The following is a 20,677-nucleotide window of genomic DNA, read 5'->3' as shown; positions in this document are numbered from 1 at the left end:
CTGCCCTGGGCAGGGACACCTCCCACCAGACCAGGTTGCTCCAAGCCCCATCCAGCCTGGCCTTGAACCCCTCCAGGGATGGGGCAGCCACAGCTTCTTTGGGCAGCCTGGGCCAGGCTCTCACCACCCTCACAGCACAGAAGTTCTTCCTAATGTCTCATCTAAATCCAGCCTCTTCCAGTTTGAAGCCGTTACCTCTCATCCTATCACTACAAGCCCTTGTAAAAAGTCCCTCCCCAGCTTTCTTGAAGGCCCCCTTCAGATACTGGAAGGGCTGTAAGGTCTCCCTGGAGCCTTCCTTTCTAAGGGCTGAGTGAAATCACACAATGAGAGGAGGAGCTGACAACCCTAAAAAGATCCACGCAAGCCAACTTCTGGCCCTCCACATCAGAAGGCTTTGGGAACCCTTCATGGTGCCTTTATTGCTTTTCTGCAGCCTCACTTCTCCCGCAGGAGGTCCATTTGTGCCTCCTGAAATAAACAGACCATAGCTTTCTTTCCATTAAACACTGACTCAATGAGCTGCTTGCATTCAGATAATGATTTTCCGAATAGGTTTTTCATTTTGGGAGACCTACATGTCATGTAAAATTTCCTAGGAGATTCAAATTTTAGCCATTCAGTAGCAGAATTGATTGCTCTTAACAAGCCTGTTTCATAAACAAAGACCAGGAGTTGTGTGCAAAGCTCTCAGAAAAAGAGAAATACTCAGGAGCTTAAGGACAACACAGGTCAAACACAAAACTCTGTGGGTAAACATGGCATTCAAAGCCAATATAACAGTAAATCAAACAGGAAAAAGGGCAGAGGTGGACCAGGTCTTCCCCCAGCATTTCAGATTTCTCCCACCACTGCGGCATCAGAACTACCTCAGGTAATAAAGCGGAGATTAAAGACTTCCCTGAAACTCTGAGCAAAGCCAAAGACAGCACAAAGTCAGAGCACCCAGGTTAGTGGGTGTCTAAAAGAGCAAGTGAATGCACCCCTTCCAACATCCATTTGGTTTTCATCGCCTTAAGGGAACAGAGAGACACTTCAGGAGATACCTTTGAGCCACCAACGCCTGAAAGCCTCTAGGGCGTCCAAATCTAGTCTAAGGTTTCAGTGAAAACATGTAGATCAGAAAACTTAAGTACTGCCCTGATTTACAAGGACACATGGGAGAAAGTAAACAACTAAGGTGATCTCAACAGCAGTTTGTCAGCAGGAATAACCAGCAGGTCACAGCTCCAGGGCCAACCTGCTGTCGGAGGTGGCATCCGTTGGGTTGGACCCCTGCAAAGACTGGAGACTGCTGTTCTTCAGATCTGCCAGGGAGTAGTGAGTCACTGAACTACCCTACACTGACAATTGTGCCGATTCCAAACAGTAAACCAACTGGAAAGGCCCAAGTAAGGTCAAGAAAGCCCAAAAGAAGTAAATGAGGCGAAGAAACAAGCAATGGAGGGAGAAGTTAAATGCACTGAAATGGAAATATGAGAGCAACCAAAAAGGAGCGAGACTGTGGCAAGTAGAAAATGAACAGGGATGAACAAGTGAGAGAGGCAATTTGTGAGAGCCAAAAAATATTGTTTGAATTTTGAGGACGAAAATTCAATAGCCATAAAGATAAGCTGAGAAGGAATCGGACTGGAAAAGCACGTACCTCCTGAAGAGAGTGTGTTTACTACTAAAATATTAGGTCCTACTGTTATTGAATGAAGAACAGCTTATCGTTTTCTATTGATCTTTTAAAACATATTCAAAGCCTGAGACTTCCAGGTTACAATTTGAGCCCAAAGAAAGGAGAGCTGTTAGTGCATTAAGCTTGCCCTGTTGAACACCCCTGATGCCTTTCAATCCTTATTTGCTCAGCATCTGGGAACAGACTCCCTGCCCTACTGGAGGGTCAAACGTACACAAATGCAAAAATCACACTATCAAAAGCAATAGCAATTCAATCATATATATAATTGTCTCCCCCAAATTAGATTTTCACAGTCCTATTTAACAAGACAAAGATTCAATAGAGAGAGCTCATCTTTTCCATTCTCAAATTACATAGAAGCACACTGTACTACTGGTGCCACTAATTAGATGATTAAATACCATTCTAGGTGATATGCTTTCAATGTAAAATAATTATTTTTAACAGGCAGTATATTTGCTCAATCTCATTTTAAATCACAGTATCAGACTTTTTTAATTAAATGAAATTCCTCCTCCTGATTTTGCATGAGAAGAGCATCCAGTAGGAGAAACAGTGCCAAGGATAGATTGTCCAAGTACCACAATGCATGGGCTTCTTCACAAAGGACCCCCACCATTCCCTGGATGGAATATAAATTTTCAGAGAACAGCAAAGTCTTTATCCCTTTAAAAGGGGTCAGCTGAGGAATGGTTGAGCACACTGAAAACTTCCACTTGTGAAAACACAAGTTTATTTGCCTTGGTCTGATGAAGGACATTTCCAACTTTTCCTCTGCTCCTCTTCACAGGGAGGAGAGCAAACAAAGCAGAGGCTCTGTCTTTCTATATAAATTAGGGCACAATCCATTACATGACAAAGGACTGTTGTTTTTTTGTCCAGCACTTAAAGAAAAGTGATGATATTCTGTGTTCTACCACAAAATGTGTTGAGGACTGGGAATAAGTTAACAAAGGCAGTATTTTAGAAACCATCTGAGAAACTCCCCTCAGGGCTGAGCAGCCTAGAACGATACTGGTCAGCAGAGGGGGTTGAAAAGGAAGGATTTTTATTGGGTTTGGTATCTACCTGTGTCCTACCCAGCCATGCCAGCACTAAACTGGAATGGTATGGAGGGCTGGCTGCTGCTGGGGGCACTGGAAAGCCTGGGAAGGGATGCCTTTTCTGCTTCCATGGAGTCTGGTCCATCCACACTGGCCACAGGGCCTGCCTTGGTGCAGAGCAGAGAGAACTGAGGTCACTTCTCACTGATGCCACTCTCTGTGGCATCAAATTCTGCAGCCTGAAGCTCTGACAGAATCTGATAGAACTTGTAAAGCAGCTGCCTCATGCTCACAGGAGCCCTGCTTACCCCTCCATACATCACAGACTCTTTGGCTTAACAGGGACAGGGAATTACAAAGAACTGGGCACAGCACAATTAAAACCCATCAAAATGCTTTAGTTGATACTGAAAAATCAAAGCCTAAAGCACAAGCAACAGAACAGCTCCTTTCCCTTTGGCTCAGACACTCCCACACCAGCATCTTTCCTCCCCAAACATGGGGATGTGCCTGGTTCCTTCTCCTTCACTCCAACCTCTTGAGTCCAACCTTCTGAACACACAAAAGCTCCCTCAGGTGAGCAGCTTCAGGACGTCAGGGAGATTGCTCAGACCAGGGAAGTGCTCGGAGGAGTAATCGTGGGATGTGAAGTACCCATCGGTCTGACTAGAGAGAATTATTATTCCCTTTGGGTAAAGAGAGCTCTCAGAATTTAATATAAAGTTTTCAATGCTCTACAGACTTCAAAATTATTGTATAGAATTTCATCAGGAGAGCATACCCGATATAGGATAATGCAGACTTCTTTGATATATCCTATAGAAAGAAATCTTAAAACGCATTTTCAATTTACTGGTCTAGTGCCTACCATTACATTCGACCAGACTTTCAGCATAAGAGGGAGGCGAATCTCTTACTCTCTGTAAATTGTTTTTCCACAGGAACAGTTGACAAGGTGCTGTCGTTCCCTTCTCTTTAGGAAAGGAGGCGATGCAGCCAAAGCCAATATCAATTCCCTTCAGAGCCTCAAAACACTCGACTGACAACAGGATTCAATTCTCTGCCCTCGCAGAAATGCCAAGCCCGAGACGAAGCCAACGCAGCACGAGCCCAGGTGGGGGAACACCAGCAAAGCCTTTGGATGGACTAGACTTTTATTCTAATGCAGCCCAAAAGACAGGTTTCGTGTCTCCTGTAGCACCTACTACGCAAAGACCCCACATCAACTTTGTAGTACCAGTTAGAGGGGTGAACAGAGAAGAAACAGCAAGGACTGCACCTGGAGGAAAGAAATAAGGACACAATATCTAGAATCTCACCTTGGTGAGCAGCAGCACCCGTTTCTGCAGCCGCCTGACCAGGGCTTCGTGCTGCTCTCGCTTCTTCTTCTCCTCTAAGAGCTGGCTCTGAATCCGCAGAATTTCCTCCTGCAGCTGCTGCCGGGCCTTCTCCAGTATTCGGGCACTGAAAAAGAGAACACAGACCTGTGAAACCTTGACCACTGCCTCTTAGTCAGATGAGAAAATCCCAGGAAGAGAAGCATCACCACGATACCAGGACGCCAGGGCTGGTGCCATTTCATCCTGTGGCTGCACCACTGGAAACTGAGTGGCTGCTGCTTTATTATCAGCCATTCCCAGAAAAAGAGAGGAGTCAGATGAGAAAATCCCAGGAAGAGAAGCCAAGGACACCAGGACTGGTGCCATTTCATCCTATGGCTGCACCACTGGAAACTGACTGGCTGCTGTTTTATTATCAGCCATTCCCAGAAAAAGATAGAAGAGAAAAACCACCTCAGTGACAGCCTTGTCCCACGCAAGACACTTACTGACCCTCACATGTACAAAGCATTTAAAGAACCACATCTCTGTTTCAAAATCAACCAGTTTGCTTTTGAGAAGACACCTTGCTTTCAACAAACGACGCACGATCCTGGGTTCTCCTCTATCTTTTAATCTCTTTTTAACAAAGTAGAAGTAAAACTGAGGTTTAATATGATCGGCTTTGACAGAGAGATAATCCTCAGCAAGTAATTACAGCCACCACCTGCACATTGTTCTTGCCAGCAACCTGTATGGGGAGAGAAATGTGGTCTGAGGCCAGGTGATTAGCACTTCTTCTGCAAGGTGGCCACAATTCTCAATTAAGCCAGAATAGCTTGGTCCCTCTTCTTCTCAGCTCACTGTGCAGTGTGACACGGTGACGCATCATTAACAAAGTAGAAGTAAAACTGAGGTTTAATATGATCGGCTTTGACAGAGAGATAATCCTCAGCAAGTAATTACAGCCACCACCTGCACATTGTTCTTGCCAGCAACCTGTATGGGGAGAGAAATGTGGTCTGAGGCCAGGTGATTAGCACTTCTTCTGCAAGGTGGCCACAATTCTCAATTAAGCCAGAATAGCTTGGTCCCTCTTCTTCTCAGCTCACTGTGCAGTGTGACACGGTGACGCATCATCACCCCTGTCTTCCTGGAGATGTTCTTCACGTGTGACCTTCAGGCCCTTGCTCTGCTGCTGGGATGAAGTACGGCGGCAAAGGACTTGATCAATAATGAAATAAGAGTGGAATAATTCTTGTGTGCTAAGAGTCAGTTCATAATTTAAGTGTGACAAGTTTATCCAAGACTGCACTAACTTTTAAGTATTTAAAGAGAGAGCAGGACATGAGAAAAAGAAGCATTGCACACAAGTCAAACCCTCGCCAAGCAAACTAGAAAGATCAAACCCAACATCTCTGGCTTACTCAGGAACAGAAGGTCTTTGTTTCTGTGATGCTAAAAACAATACTGGTTGCTTCAGAGGGGTACTCTTTATCATTATAAAGAAACAAATAAAAATGCTGTTAAATAAAATAACACTATTGTTAAGGTATTGTTTAGAGAGATCTGAAAGGCAACACCGCCTTAAAAGACACTTTTAGTGTAAATTAAGTACATTCGGCCCTGTCAGGTCACTAAATTGTACTTCTTGAGAAATTTAGGTAGGAATTCACCAAAATCCCCCAAGCAACTGTCTCCCTGTATTGTTTAGAGAGATCTGAAAGGCAACACTGCCTTAAAAGACACTTTTAATGTAAATTAAATACATTCTGCCCTGTCAGGTCACTAAATTGTACTTCTTGAGAAATTTAGGTAGGAATTCACCAAAATCCCCCAAGCAACTGTCTCCCTACCTCAAAATCCTCCTCCTTGAAGAAAAATATGCATTTTAAAACACTGGATGAATTAGAAACCTATTTAAAGCTCCAGTTCAATTTTGAACCATTCGCAGACCAATTTAATAATCAGGGACTGTGATAAAGTCTCTTCATTGTCATACTCAGGTGGGAAAGTTCATCAAGAGGGCTTCAAATCTGCATTTGAAAATGGATGATTTCATTCCCAGGGCGGCACTACTTCCTTAGTTCTGTTTTAATTAATCAGTTGAAAAGGGAACCTGTGCCCAAGAGCAGCATCGATGGTGATGGAACATGAAGCGGTGCCAGCCTCACGCTGGATGCTCCTTTCTCCATCCCAACCTCAGCAAACACCTCCAATTCAGCCTCCTGGATAATTAACAGAAACACTTGCCTTTTCCTTATTGAACAATACAAGAATTCCACAAGGTAGAGAATCAACTCTCGTCAGATCCTACAAAATAAATCCATATTAAAAAAGCCACCCTCCAGATGACAAATAGCAGGTTGAGTCCTGGCATATTGTGATTTATGGGCTAAATTAAGTGGTATAACTGAGACATCAAATGTCACAAGCATGGTTCTGAGACCTTACGTCCATCAAATGTGCCAGTCTACCAAGTTTGGAATGGGGTCAGCATCCAACACAGGGCAGAACAGACAGGGGAGACCTGGAAATCTCAACCACTCTCTTAGGATTCATTAGAGTTCAACAATATTGAACAATATTCTTTTTTTTTTTTTTCCTGCACAGGATAAACCTAAGTACAAAAACCTCATCAACTGCATTATAACAAATTAAATGTCGCTACAGAAACCCTACTGCAAATGTTATTTGCTCTATCAAAGGAACATGGTCCTGATTAGAGTCAGAACCAAAGAAAAAAATGCAAACATAAGATTAAATACTACAAACCAGCCAGAGTCTCGTATTTGATTATTGCAAAACATTTTGATGGGACAAGGGAGAAATCTTTCTTTCTTGATCTCACAATATTGTGACCTATTTCTATAAATTCTGAATAGACTGATGGATTATGATTGAGTTGACATTCACAAAGACAAATGAGATATGTGTTGATATAAGGTTTCCATCTTGAAATAATGAAAAATATTTCAGATTCCCATCTCCTGGAGAGCACAGACATTCAGGTGCATAAACACCTCTCAAACTAGGTTGGAAAACACCTTGTTTGGAAAGAACATCGTTGTCTGCTTATATGTCAGCCCCAGATCAAATGTGATATTAATGTAGATAAAATTTAGATGCCAAAGATGTCCATGACAGCAGAGACAACAATAATACTCTCTGAGCTGACTCTGTTACCACAAGTTTCCTTCCTGTAAGAAGTGTGAAATTCACCTTTCTTACAACTCTCCACACCATGCCAAAGCAAATTATTGAGATCGTTTCTTCCTCTCTTATGACAGATTGGTAATTCTTCCAGAAACTGCACCAAATACAAGATAAACCATCTCTATAAGAAAAAAATCCCCAAAGAAAGTTATATTCCTTATTGGCACAAAAGAGGATTGGGAAGTTAGCTGTGGGTGCTCTTCCTCCACACTGATGACACCTATGGCTTTTCAAACGTAATGGCTCACTCAAAAAATAAAATAAAATAGACCCAAAGTTCTCCATTCAACATAAGCTTGGAGAACTGGCATTTTTTTTAAATCTTTGCAAGTTCAAAGTAAACCTTTTAAGCCTTAAAGAGGAAAAGTCATTTCTGTTTATCAGCCTATTAATGTTCCTTGTTCCACATCCCAGTGAATGAGATGCCAACATCTTTCTGCTCTGAGCTGTTGAGGCTCTTCATATTCCTCTCTTCCCTTCTGTAATCCACTTCAATGTAATCTTAATGATAAAACTTCATTTTCCAGAATGTTTTTTGAAAGACCAAGAACAATGACAGCAGAGAGTGAATGCTGAAGCTGTAAGATACATTTTAATAATCTCCTTCAAAAAAGTACAAAAGCAGCTGACAGCTCCCCCCACACCATCAGCCATAAAACATTATTTTAATCATTCCATCCTTTCAGTAGCCAAGTTACCACCTCAGAGGTACCAATAAAATCAGAGGGAAAGCAAAAGGGATGCCAGAACCTGTCTGCGTATCAGGAAAACAAGAGGTCCACAGCGGCAAAGAGACAATTAGAAGAGCAGCGCTGTCTTGGTCGTGTTGGAACTCAGAAGATGAGACACTTCAAGAGGTCCACAGCGGCAAAGAGACAATTAGAAGAGCAGCGCTGTCTTGGTCGTGTTGGAACTCAGAAGAAGATGAGACACTCGCAATATTCCAGGGCCAACTGTCAGCAAGGAGGATGGCATCAAAGAGAAAGCAACAGAACCTGGGGACGGGGAGAACATTGAAGATGTGCCGAGGGAGAGGAGGCTGACAGCACTATTGCACACACATCTCAGCGAACAGAAACAGGCTGCGGCGATCAACGTCGCCCTGCCAGAGTCCAAAACACAAAGGTTAGCACGGGAGCTAATGAGGCAAAAAGGAACAGGGGAAATGGTTTCGTAGCAAGGCATTTGGATGAAGAAAAGCACAGCCGTTCCCGAGCCTTGACAACTTGCAGCCTTTTCAACGTGTCTTCACGTTTCCAGACAGGACACACGGAGACATAAACCACGCTGGAAAACAGAGAGCTCGAGCAAAAATGTTATTTCTCATTCCAGCTTCTTCTCCCCCAGGGTTTTATAAGCCAACATGAAGGCGTAAGTAGCAACTCCAACGTGTCTTCATACTGTCGGGTGGATAAGGGCAGAACCACCCTCCAAGTCCTGGCACAGATTTTCCCCCTCCTCACCTCCCCCAGACCCACCTCGACAGGAACCGCCACCGCCTGGGATGGGAATGAAAATGGAAAAGCTGAAGTGAGAAGAAAATGACAAAGAGTCTGACTTTAAAAGGGACAGGACACAGGGAAAGAAAGGTGGGGCTTAGCAAAATGGAAAAATTTCCATCTTAAGTTAAGAAGGTAAAAAATGGATCTATTATAAACTGCTGCTGGGCAGAGGGGTGGGAGCCCTGCAACCGCTGCCACAGGACGGAGCCGCCTGAACTTACACATTAAGGTAAACTAGAAAAACCACCATCAGGAAAGAGATTATTTAGTGCTACAAGTATTTCACCTCAAAAGTCAAAGGTTTGGGTGCTAACTTTTAGTAAAATAAGATTGTTTGGCACGTTATTATGCTTCCTTTCTTATTCCCATGCAGAACGGCGAAGTCCCTGCCCTCAGACACGTGGGGAGGGTGGAGGTGAGGATCCCACGTTAGCTGTGGTTTGGTTACCACGTTCAGAAGCAGCAACAATGTAAAATATTAACATCTTTAGTGGCCATCTTTTATTTAACGCTTTAACGGTGCCTTACTGGGGGCCATATGAAATACTGCTACAGAAAATACTACCGAGACTCAGCAGGAAAACAAGCTTTCTTCTTGTTTTTTATTTCTCCCAAGTCTCCAGCAAACATCTGCAAACTTTCTCTTGGTTCACACTTTCTATTTTCTCAAAGACCTTTTATATAACTCACCGTCACCAGGCTTCCATAAATCACAAATCATTCAAAAATAAGCAGTTCATATGTCATGTTGCTGCTCTACATACAAGGAAGACTTGAATTATACTGAATTTATATTGAGGGAACAACATAAAGAGAATTATTTTGCTAGTGTGCACAGGCAGAATGAGTAAAAAACAGACAGATGTTTGGAGCTTTATTGGAACATTGAAAATATGTTTTGTCATTGAGACAGTATTTAATTTTACTCCCTAACTGGCAGCATAAATATCAGGCTCAGAAATGCAGTTTCTTCAAAGTGAACAGTGATAACTTATTTGTTAACACAAATAACACAGATTTTATCTCAGCCCCGGCACAACAGCCAGAATTGACTGGCAGGAGTTAGGATTTACTAAAAGAAATTCACATCAGGCTCCCTCTGCTTCCCTTCATTAGGGGCCAAGGCGTCGCGGTGGTGCCGGATGCAGCAACCCCAGGATCCAAAATACCAGGGCTGGGGCAGCTCCATCTGATGGATATTTGAGCAGCCACTCCATGCCAGACGTACTGTCCTGCTAATGAACACGCTTTCCTCATCCACCATCACGAAATACCAGGGCTGGGGCAGCTCCATCTGATGGATATTTGAGCAGCCACTCCATGCCAGACATACTGTCCTGCTAATGAACACGCTTTCCACATCCACCATCGAGATGAGAATGAAAATGATGCCTTAATTAATAAATGAGAGACTTCTGCGGTTTAAGTTGAAACACGAAAAGTTTAGCAAATACATCCACCACTGACTTCGGGATGTAAAACATTTCAAGGGTGAGATAACTACAGGCATAAATAACCTTCTTCTAAGCTACCAAACCCGAAGTGTTCATAAGGCCAAAGCTTCTACTGAAGGCATTAATTTGGGGAATAAAACTTTTACTGGTATTTAAAAATCAGTAAAGCCACACTGGTTGTTGTGTCCTAACTCGAAAACGCTGCTGTCTTCAGTCAAACCAGGCAGAGGAGAAACCAAGCTGATAGCTGAATACACAAAGTGATTTATAACAGATTATGTAGACAAATCTATTAAGGGCTTTTGGTTTATCCAAATGCTCCCGGCTCTTGTTCTGAATCAACAACAAGTCAGAAACACTTGTGTCCTGAGCAAACCGATTCCCTTCGCGGCACTTTTTAGAGAAGTAAATACCGAACCTTCTTAATTAAATGCAAGTAATTAAAAAGCAGTTAAAAACAACGGTCCTGTATGGTTATTAACACAGCATATAGCCTGTAGAGCATGTATCAGCTGTCTCTGCATCATGATGTTGCATGTGGCATTTAGCAATTACGGAGGATGGGCTATTTTTAAAGAGCACTCACTGATAAGGATTTTCCACTCCCACTCACAGATAAGAATAATCCCCGCCCCAAGCCCCAGTAGAAGTTAACAGTGTACTTTTAACACTCTTTCCAGCCCTGCAGAGCACAGGACACTGAGTAAGGCAATGCCTCTGACCACAGACTGACACCCCAAACCGAGCAAAGATGTTCCCTAAAAACAACCCCAAGGAAGAACGTGGACAGAGAACCTTTTCTCCAGCCAGGATCCAAGCATCCTCTCTGCAGCTGGCTTTATTTACATCATCTCATTCAAATTCTAAATGCTTCAAAGTGTTATTACACTTTTTTTTTTCTTCGAAAACAAAAATGACAACAACTGAAACAAAAGTGGGAATGAGAAAACCCAAAGATTGAAATAATTACTAATCAAAGCAGAGGCCTGTACATGGGATGGCGAAGTCACTGGCCAGCTCTACCCCGTAATTTCTCTTCGTGTCAGTTCTGATGAGTTTTATATTTCTAACATTTCATCAATTTGAATCACTAAATTCAATTTGCATTCACAGATAAACAGAGAGGGAATAATAAATACTCTCATCTGACCTTGAAGTGTGAGACAGAAAATTGCCCTCCGCGATTTCATTTCAATCTGAACCATAATGAATAATGCAGTTGGCCCCATCAGTTACCGATCTCTAATCACACTTGTGGGCTGGAGGAACTCCTGGCCATGCCTAAATATGATGAAGAAAGTCAGAATTTCTCACTCTTTTTGTACTGGTCTTTTTTCTGCTTCTCCCTCCATCCTTCCCCACCAAGCCCACTTGCCCCCAGATACACTTGCCTGGAGGGTTTCAACTTGTTGCACAGTCAGAAGTGGGAAGGGAGATGAAGGTATTGCACAGTTTTCTCAACCCAATCCAATATTACATGCATTATAAAAAATCTCCTGTAAAAGCTCTAAATCCACCAAGTATTCCCCCTCCCAGCAAGCTGCCAAGTCACTGGGGAAACTCTCCAGCAGCAACGCAGCAGAGAGAACTGGTGACACAAACATCACCAGTGCCTGAGAACACTTCCAGATCCTGTTAGACATTCAAACCAATACCCATCATCAGAGTGGGAAAGTCACCTGGGAATAGGCAGGATGAGAGCTGAGGAGCCGTAAAGAATAAAGGACTGAAAGGGGAGTGAAAAAAAGGAAAATTTGCTTGAAGTAAGGGAAGAAGTGAGTAGGAGAACGGTTGTGCTGAACCAACTTGTCAGCAAACAAATCTGCTGAAATTCTAGGCTCTTGACAGTTAGATAATAGCTTTTCTTAATAAAATAAAGAGGATCAAAGTGGTTAGATGAGAAAAACAAAACATTGAACCCTCCACTGCAATATAACAAGCGAGCCCTCGCAGCCTCGTGACTCATTACGGCTTCATGAAGGTTCTGCGGATCCGCTTCAAATGACCTTTTCCGAGGAGATCTCATTTCCAGCACACATTACTGTACTCCGCAGCGAAATGAGGATTGAAATGAGGATTCTAGATTACTGTTCTGTCACCTCCTTTTTTTTTTAATATCAGAATCTCAGACTACCTGAATGTATTTACAGAAACACTTTGTATTTCTTGCAGAGCAGACGGACCCCCACCGTAATTCCAAGCTACAGCTCAGCATTTCAGCATCAGGGTTTTGTCAGTGAAAACCCCTCCAGGTTACGTGATGAAAACCTGCCTGGGTTTTCCCTGGAGACTCAGAAGAGAATTCGTAACAGATACTTGTTGCCAACAAATAAACCCAAACAATTAAGTACTACCCCCTGGCACTGCCCGTGGGACACTGGCACGGATAAACGGAAGGGAATGGCTGGGAAGTCACTGAGGGGTCCATGGCAAGTGCTCCCAGACTGATGTTCTTGGCTTTTCTTTCTCGAAAACACCAATTTAAGTTCATCTCATACCCGCCTCCCACCTGCTTTGACTCAACTTATGTCAAAGAAGTCTATCATGATCCAAGCCACATTAAGACCTGCTTTGACTCAACTTATGTCAAAGAAGCCTATCATGATCCAAGCCACAGCATCGTAACAGACCCACTAATTGTTAAATCCAAAATATGGAAGCATATTAAGACTGCAAAGGTCGCAAAAATTCCATGAGCAAATAACCTGACCCATAACCATGAATTTTCCAAGTGCCTTCGGGCATAAACACTGTGAGATGGTACTGTATGATCTTTTCTACCACGCTCTAATAGCAGATCTGGATTTGCTGCTACCGCATCTGTTTTCTGCGGGTTCTCTGCCTCATTTGCTGCAGAGTTTGGAAGATCAATGAAGCACATAAATTGCTTAAAGAGAATGGTCTCATATTAAGGCAACTGAAAGTGTCCCAAAAAAACTGGTTCCAGTTCTTGTCTATGCCAGACCTCCAAGCTGATGCCATGAGCTTATCAAAGGTAGTTCTTGGTGCTCGGTCATTAAACAACCCTTCGTGCAGAGCTCAGTGCTGGGCATTGACACCACTGCTGGGATCAACAGCAGCTGCTAGAACATGTGAAGCTTTGGATAATCATAGAATTATAGAATTGTCTGGGTTGGAAGGGAACTTCCAGATCATCGAGTCCAACCATCAAGCCAACACTGACAAAACCACCACTACCCCATGTTCCTCAGCACCACCTCTGCCCGGCTTTTAAATACCTCCAGGGAAGGTGACTCCACCACTGCCCTGGGCAGCCTCTGCCAAGGGCTGACAACCCTTTCAGGGGAGAATTTTTTCCTAATATCCATCCTAAACCTCCCCTGGAGCAACTTGAGGCTGTTTCCTCTTGTCCCATCGCCTGTTCCTTGGGAGAAGAGACCGACCGCCCCCCGGCTACACCCTCCTTTTGGGGAGTTGGAGAGAGCCAGAAGGTCTCCCCTCAGCCTCCTTTTCTCCAGGCTGAACACCCCCAGCTCCCTCAGCCACTCCTCAAAAGACTTATGAACACCCCCAGCTCCCTCAGCTTCTCCTCAAAAGACTTATCTCCAGACCCCTTGTTGCCCAGATCAGCCTCACTAACAAAGTCCTGCAAACCTTATCCCTAAAACATTCTGTGGATGTTTGTTTTCCCTGACACCACCCAGAAATCCACAGCACTGTGTGAATCTCCCACTGGAGTGCTGACACCATCAGGACTCAGCTGCAGGGCAGAGACATCTACTTTCCTTTAATTTCCAGCCCCCTAATTAGCTCAGAGGACCCTTAAACCAATGCAAGGCAGGACGAATAAAGCCGTCGCTGTGGAAGGAGACCTGCCAGAACAGATACCTTTATAACCCCGTTACATCAATTCTCCTGCATCAATATTTTTAAATGTTTAATAAAACAATACTACATGCTATGCAATCTTTTTGTAATGAATACTTTATAGAGAAACCAGTCAGGTGGACAAGTAAATAGACTTTATGTGGCAGTTTCAGGTTTCAAAATCACTAGATAAGCAGAGAGGTCAGATGCTTTATTTTTGGGGTGAAGTTGTGATAGGGAAATTAATTTAAAGACATGGAAACCGAGTCGTTTTGTTTCTATACCACTCATAAAAGAACAGCTCTGTTCTGTGTAATTTGGTTTCAGCCAGCTGGTCTCACAAATCACACGTCAACCAGCTCCAGGGGCCAAGAGGGAAACGTTGGAGGGAAAGGAAGATTCAATGGGAATGGTGTGAAGAGTCTCTGCCCTCACCAGAGCAGCACCATAACGTGTCACACAAACACTCAGACTGCTTCCAAGGTGCCTTTAACCCAGCGGTTTTACACCGGATTAAATCCCAGCAGGAGTTTTTGCACAAGGAGTGTCCCAGCTGTAGGGTCTGGACGGGCTCACACCCTCACACCTGCATCGGGAGCACCGTGTCTGCATCCCGAGGGATGTGGAACTCACCTCTTCCTTTCCAAGACACACCAAAGTGGCCCAACAGCTGCTAATTATGGTTGCATGAAAGCCTCCTTTGGGCTAATTTGCCTCAGTTTGCTGTGGAATTGCTCATGAGCTGGTTTTGGACACAGCGGTTGATTCAATACCTTTCATCTCCCTCTCCTGGGATGTGGAAGAAGCACATCCTTTTGTCACCTTTGTGGTGGAATCCCTCCACAGAAAAACCAACACCCAGTTACAGAGCTGCCTTGTGGGATACCAATGATGTGCTTTGAGAGGGCAGAATGACACCACCAGTGCTGTTTTCAAACACCTCTTCCCACAATACCAAGCCATACCAAGTGCTGTGTCCCTCCCAGGAAGGGATGGCATCTCTCACACCCTCTCGAGTCACACCTCAATGGGTTCTGCTTCATCTGCTCCCTTCCCAGCTCCCAGCCCGTGCTGATCAGGGCTCCTCTAACACAGCAACCACCCTTGCTCCCAATCTGCCTTTTAACCCTCACCTGACCATACCAGCTTCATTTATCCCCTCTCCATCCAAAAGAGAATAACGAAGACCAGCCTTGATAAATCTTTACCACCCAAACTCTCATGCCCCCATCAGATGTAACTCCAGCCAGCGCTCCATAACTAGGAATAACTGATTTGATGCAGAAAATTAGCTGTCTGGCTGCACTGTGCTCTGCTACAGCAGCCTGAGAAGAACAAAAACAATCGTGAGTGGCAGGAGGTGACGAAGGAGGAATTGTTCACTGCCTCCTTCAATAGAAGAACTAAACAAATTAAGGGAGGGAAATTCATCATGGGCTATTAACTACAAAAAGACATCGCCTTGGCCTCAAGAAATCTTTAACCTCCAAACTGAAGAAAAACAAGAGAAGTATCACTGCGTGTTTGCTCCTTGATTAGACTTTCCCAAAGCTTCTGGCATCGATTCACTGGTTTAGGTTGATTTTTGATCTGATTGCAAATGGGGGGAAAAGGGTTAAAAAAAGAGGGTTTGCTTATTTTTAACGCACGCCAACAGATCTCATTGAGCCTAAACTTTACTCAGGTGCACATTTTTGTTGTATTTTCTTAGGTGAGTATGTTGTCATTTAACCTCTTTCATACATGAGCCATATTCAATTTCCAAACTATAAATCAGTAGCTGGGGAAAAAAAATAATCTGTTCTGAGAGGTGCAGTTTGCCAGCTCTTGGCTATGGCAGCAAGTGGTCCAGCTGAGCAGCCTCTGCTACCATGAGCTTCCCATGGAAAGAAAGGATTCCAAAACTGCCAAAAATCTCCAAGTATGTAGGATTGAGGCCGTAATTATCTATTGTATTTGAACATAGTTGTGTTGAGGAAGGGACAAAGCATTTCCATAGAGGACTGCTTCATTCCCGCAGCTCCAATGAGACCCAACGAGATCCTGAGTTTTCTGTCCAAAAGGTGCAGCTTTTGCAGAGCACAGTGAGAAAGGATCATGCACCAAAGAGGAGGTAAAAAGAGGCTGCAGGTCAGGGGCATCCCACAGACACGTATAAAGGTAAGGTGAGGGGCATAATCTGTGCTGTTCAGCGGGCAGAAAAGAGGTGACAGAAGCATCTGCTGATGCTACAGAGCAGAAGAATCAGGCTGGTCCTCACCTCGCTGGCCAGGACCCTTCGCAGCACCTCTCTTCATGCATCTCTGTTATATAGGAATTAAAAGGACCATAAATCAACTTCTCACACAAGGAGGAGAGATCTGCTTTGGATCTTTCCCCCGATTAACAGACACACAATATTCATTTGCAGCGATTGCAGGTGACAATAACAAGCAGGGCTACCAAAGAACAATTTCAAAGACCCAAATTTTCCAAAGAACTCTTCTTTTCAATGTGTATCTAGAGAAACCGAACGCCAACTACCTAAAAAGCCAAAGGGCATACAAAATAACGACGTGTGTGATTTCACATCAAGTGGCCACCTGCATAAAGAGAAAACCAGAAAATTGGTCCTATTTTAAAGCCATTTGGAAATGCAGCCCTTAACACACTGTCAGCACCATTTCCCACAGTACGATGGGCAGGCAGAGTGTTCCTACATTAACAATTCATAGCTCTACAAGCCAAAACAAGGAGGTTAAGAACGTGCAACTGGAAAACGCAGAGATGCTTGGCAAGGCTCATTTATCTATCACTTTAAGAAATAGTTTGTACCGTGGTGCTTTTCTTTTGGAAAGGAAAGCAAGAAAGATGCTGCTGCTGCTGCTGTGTTTATTTTCGCAAACTCTTACAAAGGAAAGAAGAAATTTTTAGGTAAAAAACCTTCAATGAGAGCTGATGTGGGCCAACAAAACAGGTACAGAAGGGAAAAGCCACCAAGATGGAAGCTAAAACCGCAGTCGCTCCCTGGGGCTACCCAAGGTGACAATTAGCGGTGCTGGTCCCCCGTAGCCCACGTTGCCCCCATCCAATACAGACACTTTGGTGGCCAACAGATGGGCCGTGCTCAGCGTGGCCTTCGATTGCCACCAGCTTCCATTAGCATCTCCCCCGCCGCCTCCATCGCACCTCATTAATAAAGCCCATTCTTCCCCTTTATTTCCTTATCGATCCCCTGTCTCCTGTGTGGGTAAAGGCGTCGATGCAGTTAAGGGCAAGCACCTGCCTGGAGACTTCACCCTTCAGCTGCTTTCTGAAAGTGCATTTTATTCTCACTGGATAATAAGATTCTGCGGTTAAAGAAGCTTTTAGGTATTGGCATTGTCATAAAATGTTCCTTGTGTCCTACTTCACCGGCGCTGACAAACTCTCTGCTTGCTGTCAGCGGACTAATGAGAAAAGAAGCACTTCTAAAGAGCTTTGGATACTTTTGCATTGCAAAGTGAAAAGGAGAAAGTGAGATATTTCAACGCTGTTTCATTTCATTCCGAAGGCCCATAAAGAGGAAAGAAAAAAGAGGAACGTTTCTGCACAATCACTGTATCAACCAAGCAGCTCACTTATTAATCTCTCCTTCCTCCGCATTCGCTGGCTTGGGGGCTTGGAAAGTTGACACTTGACTTGAAAAATGCCAACTCTAAGCAGTTTATTTCCTCTTGAACTTTAAGAGCTGACTGAGACAGAAGTGACCTTTAAAAAGGCAGGGTTAGTTCTTGTATGAATTGATAGAAGGATTCTTTGCTTACACAGCACAGCAAGGTACTGAGCAAATCCCCTCCGCAAACACCCCTTTCTCACCAGAGGCAAGAAGAACACCCTGTTCCATCAGCCACAAGGTCCCCAAGACTGGAGAACGTGGCACCTGGTGACCCCACTTGTCCACATCAAGAGGGGAAGACTCTGTTACTGCCATAAACCAATGACCTTATAAATACCCAGGACAGACACTACACCAATATTCCTGACCTCGAGGCACTTGATCTTCCAGCACAAGGAAGCAGCACGGGCACAACCAAAATTAATTACAACCAGTAATTTGTGCCTAAGTCACCAGCCCAGGCTACAGGACAGCCTGGTGGGACACCAGTGGGACATGGCAAGGTACCAGGGCTCCTGTTCTGGGACATCTCACTGGTTGTTGTGACTCACATCAACCTCTGCTGAAGCTGCTGAAAAGAAAACTAATCACTACATGGCTCATTAATGGTGTTCCATGAAAGGCAGTTTGAAAATGCAAATCAACGTGCAACAATAACTACTAATAATACTTGCTGCCACACCAGTAGCCAGAAATGTAACTGGGCAGAATATTCTTGTCTGGGGTCCACCACAAAATTGATACCACCAGATGTCCAAAGAAAGGCAATCGGAGGATTTTGTGGCAGCAAATGAAGGATTCTGTGGCAGCAGTTGAAGGATTTTGTGGCAGCAGAGGAAAACTTATGAGTTTTGACAAAGGAAATTCACAAAGCAAATATCTGGGATGCTAATGGCTGTGGGAATAGAGTGGAAATAAAGGAGTGTGCTAATAACGACACTTAGCTAAACATCATTTGAAGCTATAAAGTGCCCCACAGGAAGGCCTGTGCTCAAACCTGTACATTAAACCAAGATATCCAAATTATACTTCATTTATCCCAAACAGTGCAAAAGCATTCACCTGCCTCTTACTCTGTAGGGAAGGCAGACACAGCCCTTTCCATAACGGCAAAGCACTAACATGCAGAAGGTGAGGTAAGCTTTCCACTGCTAGGCAGAAACATCACAGAGTTAGGGCCAAAATTTAGATTTATTTTTTTTTAAATGCCATTTTATTTCTAGTCTTGATCTTATCTCCCATGCCATGCTGACTCCTAGCAGTAAAGGACTGATGGAGCTCAGAAATCTCCAGCGAAGTATGAAGTATCATTTTGCCATCAGCAGCAATGAAATGCTTCCCATCTACCATCAGCCCACTTAAGCAGAAGCAGACATTTCACAAAGAGAACCCCATGGCCATTCTGTACAGAATTTCCTTTTTTCTTTTCTTTCTGGAAGGAAAGTACACATCAAACTCACCAAGGCAGACAGAAGAAGTCAAGCCCTATCCAGTCGAGGTTAACTTATTAATAATGAATCATTTCTGCCATTATTCCTAAGGCTGAGTACGAGGCAGAACGCCCCGAGAGGAATTTGGGGGGGAGGGAGAAGAGATGGGGAAGGATATTTTGCTCTCTGATGCAAGTGAAGGCGTGAGAAAGACCTCCAGCCTCGGTGGGATATGGAGTAGAAACTCTCAGCTGAGAGCTTGGCTCTCACTGCTGCTGGAGACTTAGAAAATTCCTGCACCTGAAATGTAGATAGATTTATATACGTGTGTGTGTGTGTGTATAGATACAAACACACAGTAGTTATCAATGTGTATTAAAAAAAGAATACCTGTACCATTTTATCCCACTTAGGATAAAAAGTGGCAAGTATAAATTAATTTCTTTTAAATTAAAATAAACTAAATAATTAAATAAAAATAATTTTAAAATAAAATAATTTAATATATTGAATTTTTTCTATTTTTTAAAATACTGACTGGTGTCTCAGATGGGGCTTTCCCTGTGCATATCATCACCGGAGGCCTCAGAGAAACCCGCTCCCTCCTGCGACGCAAGAGAGAGGCTCCCACTTTCAAAGTTACTGTACAATCACTCCCTTTTAATGGTCAATTTAACAGTGTTTAGCCTCCAACTGTTGCTTCCACGCACAGAATATTGCATTTGGGAATCTGACTCTGGTGCATAAAGAGGCTTTTTAACATCTGTAGGGCAATATGAAAACACAAATTCCTACGGTAGGTGTATAACAACCGCAAAACAGATTTGCTCGACTGTAATCCCCATCAAACAACATTAAAAAGCAGTAAGAAACTGCCATCTTATTTACATGAGATGTACTTTGAGACTTCTAACTTTCGCTTGGAGGTTTTAATTAAAGCAATTCGTGTCCCAGGGCATTTTTCTTGTAGTAAAGTTGTCTTCCTCATTCAGTTGCTTCAAGGGCTCTGCTCTCTGCGCTTTGGCACCATCTAATCCCTCCTACGGGAGCAAACGGTAACACAGATCAGAAAAACAGCTTGGAATGAACCAAGAAAGACGAAGAACTAGATGTAAAAGAAGAAACCATTTTGCATTCTTTATTCAAGAGTCTCTTAGATCTTTGGAAAGACAATAAAGAGCCAGGGGGAAAGGCACTGGTCTGCGGAAAACTTGAGATTTAAGAGATCAGGCACTGCATGTTTAAATGCTCCTAATTTTTCCATCCTGTTTATTTTTTGAAACAACATTGGGAGAGAAAAAGAACCCACATTTGGCATCTCTCCTTTGCCATTTAATTCAGTCAGAGGAGGAAGAATTTACACGTCGCATCCACTTTGGTGACTCCAGGTATTTCAGCAGGAACATACCCAGTGACTCAGAATAAAGGGCGGAATCTTCCCCCAGATTTCACGCAACGATACAGAAAACAAAGTTTACTGAAGGATAAAGAAATGTCAACAGTCCTAGGGAAAGCACAATAAATAATCTTACAAGTGCGTGGTGTAAGCTGCTAGAAGCTC

The 20,677-nt window shown here is 43.6% G+C and overlaps 1 protein-coding gene across 1 annotated transcript in view; it reads right to left on the bottom strand.

Annotated features, from left to right (window-relative positions):
• The window catches only part of MAD1L1 (MAD1 mitotic arrest deficient-like 1 (yeast)), a 412,943-nt gene that overhangs the window by 259,490 nt on the left and 132,776 nt on the right, over window positions 1–20,677 (bottom strand). Inside the window, exon 11 of the mRNA XM_014946202.1 lies at window positions 4,050–4,194. Coding sequence (XP_014801688.1) covers window positions 4,050–4,194 — 145 coding nt within the window. The remainder of the gene's footprint in view (window positions 1–4,049; window positions 4,195–20,677) is intronic.

This window comes from Calidris pugnax, unplaced genomic scaffold (assembly GCF_001431845.1).
Source record: "Calidris pugnax isolate Ruff unplaced genomic scaffold, ASM143184v1 scaffold123, whole genome shotgun sequence".
Classification (NCBI taxonomy): domain Eukaryota; kingdom Metazoa; phylum Chordata; class Aves; order Charadriiformes; family Scolopacidae; genus Calidris; species Calidris pugnax.
Note: the sequence above shows the minus strand (reverse complement) of the source record. Positions and strands in the feature narration are given on the sequence as shown.